The 13,638-nt window shown below is 49.4% G+C and overlaps 5 protein-coding genes across 5 annotated transcripts; 2 read left to right on the plus strand and 3 right to left on the minus strand.

Moving 5' to 3' along the window:
* Positions 1-26: 26 nt before the first annotated feature.
* On the minus strand, positions 27-3,934 carry GIQ15_05870 (arginine-tRNA-protein transferase; the record flags this gene model as incomplete). Its single annotated transcript, XM_033553287.1, has 14 exons — positions 27-52; positions 106-635; positions 717-1,115; positions 1,175-1,342; positions 1,460-1,752; positions 2,087-2,179; positions 2,263-2,573; positions 2,745-2,842; positions 2,895-3,152; positions 3,202-3,363; positions 3,455-3,598; positions 3,648-3,723; positions 3,783-3,827; positions 3,880-3,934. The coding sequence occupies 14 exons, from the start codon at positions 3,932-3,934 to the stop codon at positions 27-29; spliced, it is 2,658 nt and encodes an 885-aa protein (XP_033404431.1).
* A 1,056-nt stretch (positions 3,935-4,990) lies between these two features.
* On the plus strand, positions 4,991-5,586 carry GIQ15_05871 (diphosphoinositol polyphosphate phosphohydrolase aps1; the record flags this gene model as incomplete). The annotated part of the gene is made up of 2 exons (XM_033553288.1): positions 4,991-5,036; positions 5,159-5,586. 2 exons carry the CDS (start codon positions 4,991-4,993, stop codon positions 5,584-5,586), a joined length of 474 nt encoding a protein of 157 aa, XP_033404432.1.
* Positions 5,587-6,629: 1,043 nt separating this feature from the next.
* GIQ15_05872 (RNA polymerase II subunit 3) lies at positions 6,630-7,795 on the plus strand (the record flags this gene model as incomplete). The annotated part of the gene is made up of 3 exons (XM_033553289.1): positions 6,630-6,686; positions 6,747-7,315; positions 7,369-7,795. 3 exons carry the CDS (start codon positions 6,630-6,632, stop codon positions 7,793-7,795), a joined length of 1,053 nt encoding a protein of 350 aa, XP_033404433.1.
* A 1,042-nt stretch (positions 7,796-8,837) lies between these two features.
* GIQ15_05873 (uncharacterized protein) lies at positions 8,838-10,998 on the minus strand (the record flags this gene model as incomplete). Its single annotated transcript, XM_033553290.1, has 2 exons — positions 8,838-10,252; positions 10,308-10,998. The coding sequence occupies 2 exons, from the start codon at positions 10,996-10,998 to the stop codon at positions 8,838-8,840; spliced, it is 2,106 nt and encodes a 701-aa protein (XP_033404434.1).
* A 1,962-nt stretch (positions 10,999-12,960) lies between these two features.
* GIQ15_05874 (cytochrome c) lies at positions 12,961-13,571 on the minus strand (the record flags this gene model as incomplete). Its single annotated transcript, XM_033553291.1, has 4 exons — positions 12,961-12,985; positions 13,039-13,133; positions 13,194-13,352; positions 13,410-13,571. 4 exons carry the CDS (start codon positions 13,569-13,571, stop codon positions 12,961-12,963), a joined length of 441 nt encoding a protein of 146 aa, XP_033404435.1.
* Positions 13,572-13,638: the final 67 nt, after the last annotated feature.

Genomic DNA, 13,638 nt, shown 5'->3' on the forward strand with positions numbered 1-13,638 from the left:
GCACCATGGCGACTTCAAAGCCGATATCACCTGTTGTCTTCGCAATTGGCCCCTGAAACCAAGTCTGCAACATACAGGGAATCACCAGCGCAAATGACAACGCACCAGCGGCCACTGCTGGAATACCACTCGGTAGCGCAGAGCCATTATTCCATATTGACGGATCATACGAGTCATAGCCCCTTTTCCGAAAGACGATATGTTCAATAGCTATGACGGCGACAAACGTTGCAGACCAATAAGATATAACGGCAGCAAAATTCTCAAGTGATACAAAGAAGCTCACTGCTGCTCGCATGGAGACAGGTATCACAATTGCGATGAACACGACTGCGAACACAGCACGAGGAACGCGCACGAGTATCGGTAGTAGAATCTGGAAATTCAGCGTTATGCTGTATATGCTAGCAGCGATATTTCCTAGGGTTGAAAAGGTGAGTAGAACAATGACGAATTTGCCGAATCCCCCGGCAGAGGACAGCATTGCGGCAAATATTCCGCCTACTGAGCCTGTTTCGTAGGCTGCAGACCAGCTGGGGACGTTGGGAACCGCGCCTCCGATGGCTGCTCCGAGGATCATGAGTGGTATGTTTGGTAGACATAGCCCCATGTATACTGCTGTGAAGATACGTTTTCTACGTACAATCATTAGCATGCATATCTTGGATTAGGTGTTAGTGTTCAAGGACTGTCACGAAAAAAAAAAAAAGACTTACGAAGACACGCTGGGGTGAAAATATGCGCAGTAGTCGGAACTCAGGGCGGCCCAGGGAATCAGGAAACCGGCTAAGAGGCCGCCAAATGACAATATGGGTACTGCTGTCGCTGGTGGCGGAGTGTGCTGGTTGGCAAGATACTTACCACCACATCCAGTAGCGACGACGAGGCTGATCAAGGTCGGAATCCACGCCCACCTCTCATAATGGTATAGGACTCTATATCCAAAGAAGGAAATAAATAGTGCAACCAGAGCAACGATTACAATCCCAACATTCACACTTAGGCTGCCGCTATTTACGGCCGACAGAGTCTGTCCGCCTATCACACAGTTGATGATAGTGAAGCCAGACATGGTAGACATGTTTAACAACACCACTAGGTTAACGAGATATATCCTATCATCATCGATTAGCTGAACACCCCCTATCGTGCGAAGGGGTGAAAGGTCAATTACCCATAACTATAACGAGCTTGTATCATTTGCCGCATCCCGGTCTTCGGGCCAAATATGGATAGATAGGCAGGCGGCACCGTGCAAAGCAGATTAAAGAAGATGATAACTAGCGAAGCATCCCTCAAGTTCAATTTCAAACTCAACGTTCCAACCATCCCGGTAATGACTCTGAGAAGGGGGTTACATGCATTAGCGGATATTCATTTTCGTATCCCTTGCAGAAAATGGTGTAACCGCGTTGTTCCATATGGAGCTCACGGAAAGGGGAGGGGACATTTGACATACGGTAAAAGATTACAACTGATCGTGAACCAAAGGAAGAACAAACTCATCACGTTCTTGTCTGTTCGTTCTTCAAGACCAACGGGAACAATTCCACGCAGTTCCACACCCCAGGAAGCAAGCCGGGACCAGAATGCATGAAGAAATGGCAGTAAACGTCCATCTTTCTCTGGGACAGGCTGCTCTTTTGGTGGTGACTCAGTAGGCACCGTACATTTTTCCGCATCAACTTGCGCCTCCCTAGGCTCAGGCGTAGATGCCATCGTTCGAAAGATATTTGTTTCTGTTTCCCGCCACTAGTAGAATAGGACTGAACAACAGGTTCCTTTTGACCCTTCTAAACGCGACTATGCTGGGCATACGGGGTATCGTGTATATATAGAAGAACCGGATAAAAAGAAAATATCAACCTTCCTCGCCTTCGATCACTTTTTTTATGCCGAAGTTGAATCACCGAATACGGCTCACGTGGTCTGGCGGGAGCGCTAAAATGGCGTCCCGCACTTCCTATTGCGGTAATCGCATATACCGCGGCTATTTCTATTATATAGCGGAATGGAACGATCATATAATTGTTAATGAAATGGATTGTATTTAGCTCTGAAACATTATTACTGCAGAATGATTCACCACCTTCGGCCCCAGAGCGGCAGCAAGCTCAGCTACAATCCCCTTTATCGCCTGCGGATTGGTCATACTCGACGTCTCCCACCCGACGAGGTCCTAGACCATGGCAAGTTAGCACGCATGCACGCAGAACTTTAAAGATTAATGAAATGCAGAAGCTAATAGTAAATACCGCTTACCGTCATTTCAACCAACATTCCACGGATAAGGAGGTGCCAATGGTCCAAGTCTACTTGTGTCCGTAGCTCTTCCAACGTCAAGACGCCTGGCATATGTAAGTCGAACAAGGACATTGATTCCTCATTCGGTATATCGGCGTATTTGTCTGGCATATCGCGTTTGACCGTAGAGATAGCTACTGTATCAGATGGTTGATCTGGGGCGGTAGACGACGCAACCTTACGATCATGAGCTAGCGAGACATATCGTCGTTTATCTAGTTTCGGAGAATACTCGCCATCTAGTGGCCCCCATGCAAGGGATTCGGGGTCTGCCAAAGTTAGGAGCCAGGAGGTAAAGAGCTGTGGCTGGTGGACCGACCTTGGAGATACTGAGGTCTAAAAGTCCCCTTATATCGCATCTTCGGACAGGAGTGAATATAGAATCCTAGCCTCAGCTAGTTAGTATGACGTATAGCATGCTGACATTACTGTGGTCTTACCCATATAATAATGTTGATACCGCATCTCATCCGTCAACGCAATTTCTCTCATAGCACTTAACTTTCCAAGTTCAAACTTTTCATAGTCGGGGTCATAACTGGGTGAACATGTTAGCATAACCCTTGTCAAATAGAAGATGCAGCACTCACAAAATATAAACAGAACTGACGGAATGAGGTAGCAAGTCCAGAACGGCCACGGCGATCAAAGCCCCGTCTAGTCGATAACACTGGTGGTACGAGCCAAGTTTCCGTTCTATAGTGACCGGGCCGTCGTCACTTTTGAAACTTTCTTTGACGGTCTTCTGTTTAATGCCAGTGCATAGAAAGCGTTTGAAGTCGGAATGTTTCCATCGTGACTCGTGCTCTTTATGTACCGTTGTTTGGTACCGTAGGAATAGATTGTACCTATACCTGATAAGTTGGGGATATGAAGCAAGAATATAAGCAGACCTACTTTGCAACTGAAAAAGAGTCAGACTCGATATTAACTTCGAACTTGTGCGCCGGTTCAATGGTGGTCTTGGTCTTTGGGTTGATAGGTCTGGACAAGTTGGCATATTCCATCTCGTGAACACGCTGACTCAGGTCGAACGTCTGGTTATGATGATTCTTCTCCCTGTGGGAGTTAGCACCATTCTGTCCATGGGAAGGTAGGTCCAGCGTACTCTCTTGTCCTGGGACACAACCTGGCTGCATTTTGCACATACGATGCACCCAGCACGTATGAATTCCAGTGATTAAGAGCCTTCTTCTGGTCTCGACGTGGCTTATACTCCTTGGGATTTAATCTCATGGTATAATGCGGGCAACATGACCTGGCCAGGTTGGGTTTATAGTAAAGGGACCCGGATCTGGGTCGAGTTAGAAATGGCATATATGCTGCGTATCCAGGGTTCGTACCTCCTCCAGCCACGGTTCATCAGCTCTTCATACTCCTCGACGCGCACAGAAGTCGATGACGCATAGTAACTGGCGCCTTGATTGAGTATTAGATCACATCCGAGCCTGGGATGACGGGTATCTGGTCTGACTAACTTCCATCCGTCCTTTTACAGTATCCACATGTATTTCGCTGGTATCCTAGACGCAGGTCAGTCCTGCCCTCTAGACGGTAGAATGTCAAGCAGCATACCCATGGGCGAGAAGTACGATATCTCCGTCGGCTTCAGGTCTCGAGGAGCCGCCATGCCGCCTAATACACTCCCTATACAGAGTACTTGTCCAGTCAACTGTTACTGTAGTTCTACAATATGTGCTGTTTATGCCAAGTGGAAGTGCTACCACGTGACTATCACTATGACTAATTTCTGACTAAGCGAACATGAAACGTCGAAACGAAAAAGAAGGAGAAGAAGGAAGAGAAGAAGAAGAAGGCGAAGATACATGCGACTCGTCCCGGAGCAGCAGGGATGCCAGGATGCCAGCGAAGCCAGGGATGCTCTCGACCTCGACTACGCTACAAGATAGCCTCCACGCACACGTTCGTTAGCAGGGCAAGGTGGATGGGAGAGGCGAGAAAAAAGAAAAGAAGGGCCAGGATGCAGAGGGCGAGAGAAAGACCCGAGACGTCGTTTCGAAAGACCCGATGCTTCACCCAGGGCCAACAGTGGGCGGTGAGATCGGACAGGGAGATGCCAGCAACAAGGGACAAGTCTGCACCGGACATGCACGATAACGTCAGACAGGGCGATGCTTAACCTGGCGGCCAGTCAGAGGGCATCGTAAATCTCTGGCGGGATGAATCTTGAGATCGACCGGGGATTCGCTGTCGTGGTCGATGTGATAGATGAAGGGCGTACCAGTCTTCCTGCGCTGCTCGACGATGCTATTAGTCGGGGATTATATCATAGACCTGGGGACTTTTTAGGGGCTTCGGAAATAAAGTATCTGATTAAGTTAGCTAACGTTAGCTCAAGAGGTTTAAAAAAAAACCGAACCGGCCCCAGATGCCTCTTCTCTACATAAATAGAGGATTGGCAGTCGGTTCGTGCATGCGTCCGCAGGGACAAGTCAGCTATATAAAGCTCCCGGTCCCTATCTACTATCCTCCACGTTACTATCCAATCCTCTTGCTATCTCCAATCTACTATCTCCTATCCAGTCTCCTTACTATCTCCAGTATCTCCCTACGGTCTACCGACGTTGTCTACCTCCTATTCTCTACCTCCATTGTCTACTCCGTCTACTCCGTCCATTGTCCTCCGCCGTCCAATTGTCCATTGTCTATATCGATATCGTATAAAATGGCCGCCCGCACGATGGAAGCCCGCACTGGCCGGAAGAACCAGCGTAAGTTCTCAGCCCGGGGATCGCGCACGTGCAGCCTCCCTGTCCTCCTAGCCTGCTGTCTTTTTCTGTGATATATGAAAATGTGATGCACCACGTCCGTATGCACGACTAACGGTGTATAGGATACTCCCCCGTCGGCGAACGGCTCGTCGCCGGCGTCGTGCCCGTCTCCCCCGACAAATCCAAGGTGCTGCTCATCCAGTCCGCTCGCCCCGGCGGCTGGGTCCTCCCCAAGGGCGGCTGGGAGCTGGACGAGCCCACCGCCCACGACGCCGCCTGTCGCGAGGCCTGGGAGGAAGCCGGCGTTGTGTGCACCGTCATAAAGGATCTGGGCAAGATATCAGACATGCGCAGTCCAGTGCAGATCTCCGCCAAGGCGCCCAAGGTGCTGTATCAGTTTTTCGAGGTCCGCGTCGACCGCGAGGAGAACCAGTGGCCGGAGATGCATAAGCGGAAGAGGCAGTGGGTGACGTATGCGCAGGCCGTGGCGGCGTTGACAGGCAGGCCGGAGCTGCTCGATGCTCTCAATAGGAGCTCGCTCAAGCGGTAGTCCGCATACAGAGGCCACCGGACCTTGCGCTGGGTCATAAATATACTACCGGATATCTCGATCTCACGCGGCGATCGGTGTCGACATCTATACGTTCACATATTGCTTTTTCCGCTTCCCCGCGTATTCACCACGCGAACAGAACCACACCATTTGATTATATCTGTTTAATGTTTTTTTTCCTTTAACCGCCATATCCTCCATCTTATACTCCCTTGGATGCATCCTTACATCCTTGGCTTTTGCTTCACTCCGCCTCGGCAAGGTTCCAGGCGTCTTACCTCGTTTACTCATACTAATCTTCCTCTTCCTCCTCCTCTTCCTGTGCTCGTTCTGGTATCCTGTTGGTTGGTCTTTGCATTGCATCCTGTGTTCATGTGCGCTGCTTCGATGGGAAAATCATACTTGCATCTCTACCTGGTTACGTGAGAGTTTCGGCCATCGTTCTGCATAGCATCTCATATTTCTTATCTTAGTTCATTGTTTATTGTCATTTTCATAAAAGGTGAAAGGAGAAAGGAGAACAGACGGGAGAGTAAAGGGAAGCAGATTCTAGCTTCACGGTTTCATGGTGGGACTCGCTCGGCAGGCGGATTTAGAGATAGAAAATACATAATAACTAAGCATACATAGAATGGACGGCGTCGGAGTCTCTCTACCATATATATCTACACCATCTATATCACTATATCATCTATATCTATAATATACTATTTATCTATCGTGTATATCGTGTATATCATCTATATCGTAGGAGTCAGGGCAGCCTAAAAGGGAAAGAGGCCAGCTTCCGGATAAAGGTTCTTCCACTCTCCGGACTTCAACTTTCACTTGCTTCACGTTTTGATAACTTGAGATATCTGGATATCATCGACTCTCGACTTGACGGCCTAATACACTCGATCTGGTCTGAGAAAGCTCCTCCCTGTCCGTTAGTTAATTGCACCAATACTATCACTATACCACGAGAGGCCGGAGACCTTGGAGGAGCTCGAGCTAGGCCTTGCGCAGGCCTCACTACCTGAGATCCCCAGGCCGCAAAGATGGATTACGATGCGATGGACATAGAGCCCCAAGGGCCCCAAGTTACCGTCCGAGAAGTGAGATGCCGCATTCCATCCATTCCATCTACAAGACTGCGCCCATTCTAACATACCCAGGCCGAACCATACCGCGTCGACTTCCGCCTCAGCTCCGTCGATCTCGCCTTTGCCAACTCCTTTCGCCGTACCATCCTCGCCGAAATCCCAACCGTAGCCATCGACGTCGTTGAAATAGAAACAAACACTTCCGTCCTACCGGATGAATTCGTCGCTCACCGTCTGGGACTTATACCACTATGCTCTAAAAACTGCGACACGGACATGCTTTATTCGCGCGACTGCGATTGCGAGGGTGGCTGTCAGCGATGTATCATCAATCTATCTCTGCATGCTAAATGTACCGGTGAGGAGATCATGAAGGTGTATGCGAGAGACTTGGTTGTAGTGGGTGATAGGGCGAATGAGTGGGTGGGTAACCCCGTCATCACAGATCCGGAGGGTAAGGGGCCGATTATCTGTAAGCTGCGGAGAGGGCAGGAGGTGAAGTTCAACTGTATCGTGAAGAAGGGTATTGCGAAGGAGCATGCGAAGTGGGCTCCTACTTCTGCCGTGGGGTTCGAGTATGATCCTCATAATAACCTGAGACACGTCGATTACTGGTACGAGGAGGATCCTATCAAGGAATGGTGCGTCTTTATCTCTCTCTGCTTTATATACGTTCTTCTCTAACATCCCGTAGGCCTCTATCGGCAAACGCTGGCTGGGAAACAGCCAATCCACGCGATATGCCATTCGACTACGACGCCCAACCCACAACCTTCTATATCGACATTGAAAGCATTGGAAACCTCGAACCCGATGCCGTCGTACAGCAAGCTATCATAATGATGCAGCGCAAACTAGCAGAGATCATCTCCGGTTTGACGGGCGCAGACCAGGAACGAGGAATAGTTAATGGCGGTATGGACCAGGATGCCGCTGGTGCACGAAGCCCGGATGCATATGAGCCCCCAGAAGGCATCGACGGTGGATTCACTGCATATGGTGGTGCGAATAATGCTGGTGGGGCTGGGTCGGGAGCTGGTGGCAGCGGTAGCGTCTGGGGTGGTGCAGGAGGCGCCACACCATATGGAGCAACCCCTTATGGCCAGGGATACGGCTTCTAATCTTAAGGGTGGCATGCGAAATGGCCATCACTTTGCATTCTTACCTAGGCACTATCTCCCTATATCACCTTTTCTTCGTTGCCTTTCTTTTTTAATGCTGCTTTTCATACCATGGCGATTTCCGGAAACTATCAAAACAATGGGATCAGATATTACTGGTTTTCTGGTGTTAGGGGCGGATCTTTGGCGGGGACCTGACGTTACTTTTTTTCCTTTGCACTTCACCTGGTTTAGACCTGATCTCTGGTTTGCTACCTGGTTTGCTCTTTCCTACGTTCCATCTATTATTGTACCATATAAAAGTGCAAAATACGAGATAAAGATCTAATTACTTATCAAAATATCTATCCCTATTGATCGATGGGCCGGGAACATTAAACATATAGTCTAAGCCTATGGCTATGGCGGAGGGTAAATTTTATACAAAGGTGAGAGAAGAATATATTATTAAGATATGCAATGATAAATCCAAAAAAACTATGACCACGCCATCCGTATACAACATAGTGCCATGACACCCCCCGACAAATTGCCAACATATAAACGATCTGTTCGTTATAGAGTTAGTAAGCTGTAGTTGAATAGGAAGCTTGTCTAGGGTTCAACTCACCTAATAATCAACATGTAACGCCTATACCAGGTGAATGGTGTCCATCTGCACCAACCAATCAGCCGACCAGCAGAGAAGAGTAGCTGGCATTGTCTCGGGTTATATTGGGCCTGGGTTTGGCTATTGGCTTTTCCACCATCGGGCGTGTGTGAGAGCTTCAGTGGAGAAGATCTCAGTAGTATACGCCCCTGAGACCGATCCTTAGCATCGAATCTGTCGATTGGGGATATCTCGGCTTAGACAAGTCAAGAGTACGGGTTGCGGGGATAGGGGATATGTGGATGCAAGGGAGGAAGAGAAGGGAGTGAGTGTGTATAAACGAAGGGAAATAGCTAAGCATGCTAAATGTGTAGAATGTGATACGAGGGATAAGGCAAGGGTAAATGCACCACTTTCGTCATCTTCAGCTTCATCTCTCTCTCTGCCGTGCCCTTACTTCTCCTCCATTTCGTCCATGTCTGTCTTACCATCACCTTCACCATCGTCGCTCTCACCATCAACCATCGCAGCAACACGTCGATTGCCCGCTCCATAAACCATCTCCATCAACTTCGCCTTCTGCTTATCCCTCACCTCCTTAAGATAATCATGCGCTCCGTCTAGTCCCCTTATCTGGCCGTGGATAATCATATCCATCGCATTTTCGGATCCTACCACGTCCTCTGACCCGCCACCGCCATGTGCAGAGGTAGTGCTAATCCCCACCAACGGTCCAATACCGAGCGCTAGTCCGGAGGAACTGTTCCCGCCTCGCAGTAAAGGGCTGACTAGTTTCCGTCTCAGAGCTTCCAGGTTAGCCTTTAAAGCTAGTAATCTCCCCCGGTGGTCCATGAGAAGATGCTTGTTGGCGACTGTTCGTTGTCTGACGCTCGAAAGTAGCCGGCGATTCTTTTCGTATTTTCGTAACGCCATAGCGTTGGAGCCTAGGACTCGCGTCCATAGGGAAGAGAGGAGTTCGCCTTCCGCACGTTCCTGGGCGTTCGATTCACGGACCACTGTGCGTTGGAGGTTAAGGAATTGGCGGTCTATGGATTCGAAGAGGGTGAAGAGAGCGGTGGAGTGCGTTAGTTCGTTATTTATGCTCTCTTCCAGCACGGAAAGAAGTTCAGTAAAGGCGTGTGTTAACGTTAATTGCGTGCGTTGGGAGCGAGTGCGTCCGAATAAAGTGGTGATGAAGGCTCCTAGGCGTGTAGGGACCGGCGATCCTGGCATCTCGGGGTTGGTTTCATTGTTCATGCCATTGCTTATATTGGCTGAGACGCTGGTGGGTAGCGTCTCGAGTACGCCAAGGCGAGACAACATGCTATGGAAGTTGTCGAAGAAGATGGATGAAAGGGTGTTTGGGGGTTGGGAGGATAATGCCTCTAGCTCCCTCCGTGCCCATTCCATGACGATTAAAATCGAGTCGATATCTGCGTCAACATTTGCGAAGAACCGCGTAAGTTCCAGGGAGAGTGAATTCAATGACTGGGAGAGCTCATCTAGCTCTCTCACGATGATCGGTGCACTGGTCATGTTCGTGCCTCGTACTGATTCAGCGAGATCCCATACCGCGACGCCAGTTTCTTGCAGAGTACCGATCTGCTGCACCCCGTTTTCCGAATAATAGATCAATGGCTCAAAAGAACGTGTGAAGCTCGATAGTTTCACGATATCTGGTACTGGTGGTAAGGTTGGAGGTAGGAAAAGTGCTCGCATGAATGTTAATGATATAAGGCCGACGACGATTGATAATATGGTTGAGGATCGGGTTTGGGTCATGGAGTCCACTTTCGCTCCTATGTAGTTGAAAAATGCGACGAATGGTTCGCGATGTTGGACTTCAGCGCGGACTGCAAACCGGATATCTAGACGGTCAATAAGTCATGGTTCTATGCATATTGATAAACAAAGCCATCTTACAGTTTGTAATTGACTCTGGACCTTGCTTAGTCGACGCGGCGCTAGGCCTGGTATCGTCTTTATCACCTTTTTTCTTTTCATCTACTCCAATGCCGGCTCCGGTTTTGGTCTCTGGACATGGACTCGGCGAACGGCCCTTTACCGGCGAATCCGCTCCTGGTGGTAGTGGTATGCTCGCTGGCAGTATCAACTCACTTCCTTCCTCTTTCCAGGTCTGGGTCGGCGTTGGTTTCTCAGGCGCATCTTCATACTGCGGACTAACCTCTCTTGATCTCGAATCGGGACTATTCGGCCGCAGATGGTCCGGTCTAAAGTCTGGCTGGTTGCGCATGTACGGCTGTTGCCTGTACCAGGCTGCTCCAGCCATCATCGCTGGGTGATAGCCTGGAGATTGCTGCTGCGTAGGTGTTTGTTGATTCTGCTGCTGTGGTTGATAGTGATGTGGTTCAGGCGTTGGGAATGTACCTCGCAAGCCTGGTGGGGACCACGGACTGCTGGAGCGAGAAATATTTCCACCATGGTCAGATGGCGATGTCTCTGTGATCCCCGAGCGGAAACCAGAATGCTGCGATGGTAGGCCGAAGAACGGAGACCGATGCGCGTACTGTTCTTCAAAGTCTTCAAGCGAGGCGTCGAGGGACGGATGGTCGTCGAAGACGTTATCCAGGTCATGGAGGGGGTCGGATGCCATCATGGTAGCGACTTATCCTCTCCCTGCTAATGCGCTGGCTGTAGTCTGTTGCCGCCGTGTTGCGCGGAGAGGGCGGTGATGTTTCACCCAGACTTGGGTAGGCGCTTAACAGAACTATCCTCTTCACCAATAACGGGGTTAACTGGAGAGTGAGAAACGACGAGGATATGCACGTCAATGTCTCTACCGCTCCCTGGAATCGGTTGACGTCTATGCGACTGGTCTTGACCTGGGTATCTTCCCCGCACGCAGGATGTATGTATGTCTGGGCCGTGAAGCCAAAGAAAGAGCAAGAATACAGCAGAGATGAAACTGAGTATGATATTAATAGTAAATTCAGAGAAAGCAGACTCTGTCTTCGTCGTGGGTCAGAGTATGATTCACGTTGAGAAGTTGATCGGCTTGACCGTATCTCGAGACCAGACCGGCAGAGGATGCGAATGCGATGCGATGCGCTGTCCGTCGTCCAATAAGGCACGGCAGGTAACTATGTATCTAGAACAGAGGGTAGCAAGTCAAGGGAGACAGTTATACATCCAGGAAGCCGTGTCAATGTATTTCGCAGCTATTCATTCATGCAGACTTCGTCATGGAATAATAGCCGTCGCGATCTCGATCTCAGCGGTTTCAACTCTAGGCAGCTCCCCGGCTCGGTATCAGTCAGCGACGTCAGCGCGCAGTCAGGCCGTATGCCGCTAGGCTATCCAATCAGTGGCTCACGACGTGTTATATCAGTAGCAACGAAAACAGCGATGTGTAGTCGTTTGGAGAAACATCCGATGTAGCAGCAAAGTCGATGTCGTCGTACCGATCAGGAACATCATGCACCCCGTCACGTTATCATGAACCGCGAGAATCCCCGCCTCACATCGAGTTTATGGGAAGAGATACCAGCCAGTCAAGGACGCGAGATGCGACGGTTCTCTAACCTCCCGCTGGCCATTCGGGTCTTGCAGCCCGACTCCCCCTGCTGCATGGTTGGCTGGCGACAGGCAACTGACCTGCAACTCGGCCAGTAGGAGCCCATGGTGGCGGTGGCTGGTCCAATCCCTGGCGAGCACTGTGTTTCATCTTTTGCTAGCATCAGTATAAGATGTCGAGGGGTTGACGGATGAACGATTGGCGATGGACGATGGACGTTGAGGTACTCCGTATGATGACAACGACTGAACTCGCTATTTTCAACTGATCGGCCGATGTTTGTATAAATGACTGACCGTACTCCAGCTCTGGACAAGGCAGTCACTAAAGGGCATTGCTCTTCTCAATATACATGAACGATGACCTTCTAAGCCTTGAAAGCAGATCCTAATGACTAGTTTACAAGGTATTGCTGAGCTTTAGTTATTATATTTCTTATCTAGGTGAAGGAGTATTCTTAAGTTCTATATCTAACTGCTAGGGCTGGTGGGTATCAACCTGATATATCCTGGAAAACTACCGTGGTGCCAGCCTAGAGACGATCATTAAGAGGCCATATTGGAGCCGACGAGAGTTTAAGAATAAGAACGAAGGTAGAGAGGAGAATTAGTCTATTTGTTCGTTATATGGTCTCATCTATCATGTAGAAATACCGGGGAGCCAACGTCACGTCCCATCACCAGTAAACACGATGTTACAGAGATAGGAGAGAAAGAGAGAGAGAAGAAATATTCCCTTAGTCTATAAAGGTACAGCACTATGAAACAAGTAAGATAAAAACACAAGGTAGGATAAAGGTAACATCTAGTTGTGAAGGTGGAAAGAAGAAAGGGCTCTTTTGGTATTTATTGGTACATGCCACCTGTTATTTTGCTGGGTCCTCGTAATTCGTTCATTCCATTTCGTCGGATGAAAGATGGTGGGAGCAGTGAAATATTAGGCGGAGACGGGAGACGGTGTGTTAGATGGTACAGATGGTGGGTAGGTGGGAGAGAGAGTGGGTGTTGGTGATGATGGTCGGATAGTGGTCAGGTTGGTAATTTATTTGGTGTTCTCCTCGAGGTAGCTGTGGGAGTGTTAGAGATTGCTATACGCATAATGGAAGTGAGGTGAACATACGTGATCAGGTCGTTGCGGTCCTTGGCCTTCTTGAGACCACCGAACGCCATCTTGGTGCCGGGAATGTACTTCTTTGGGTTCTCGAGGTACTCAAACTATATAAATGTTAGTCTTCAGCTGTTCGGTATTCCCAGGAGAATGACGTGGTTACGTACGAGAGAGTCGTGGTCCCAGGTGACACCCTTGTCCTTGTTGGCATCGGTGTAGGAGAAACCCTCGACCTGGCCGGACTTGCGGCCGAAGAGGCCGAAGAGGTTAGGGCCGACCTTGTTGGCACCACCCTTCTCGAGGGTGTGGCAGGAAGCACAGCGAGTCTGGAGAAACATGTTAGCTTGGTTCAGCTTTGTATATAGATGATAGGATCTACTGACCTTGAAAAGACCGGCACCCTTGGCGGCGTCACCTGAAGGTTGGAATGATTTATTAGCCTTCTCTTTCTCTAACTCTTTCTGTTTTTCTAGCTCTCTGCGTTTCTCGTCTTCCACCAGGCCATCAATGACAGATAGGCCCCAGATGCCACAAGTTGCAGACATGTTGGCGTTTCACGAGTGGACAGATTGCAGATAAGTGTGCAGCAGAGCAGCGAGAAAAAGAATATAG

This window comes from Arthroderma uncinatum (assembly GCF_011692745.1).
Source record: "Arthroderma uncinatum strain CBS 119779 chromosome Unknown scaffold4, whole genome shotgun sequence".
Taxonomy (NCBI): Eukaryota; Fungi; Ascomycota; class Eurotiomycetes; order Onygenales; family Arthrodermataceae; genus Arthroderma; species Arthroderma uncinatum.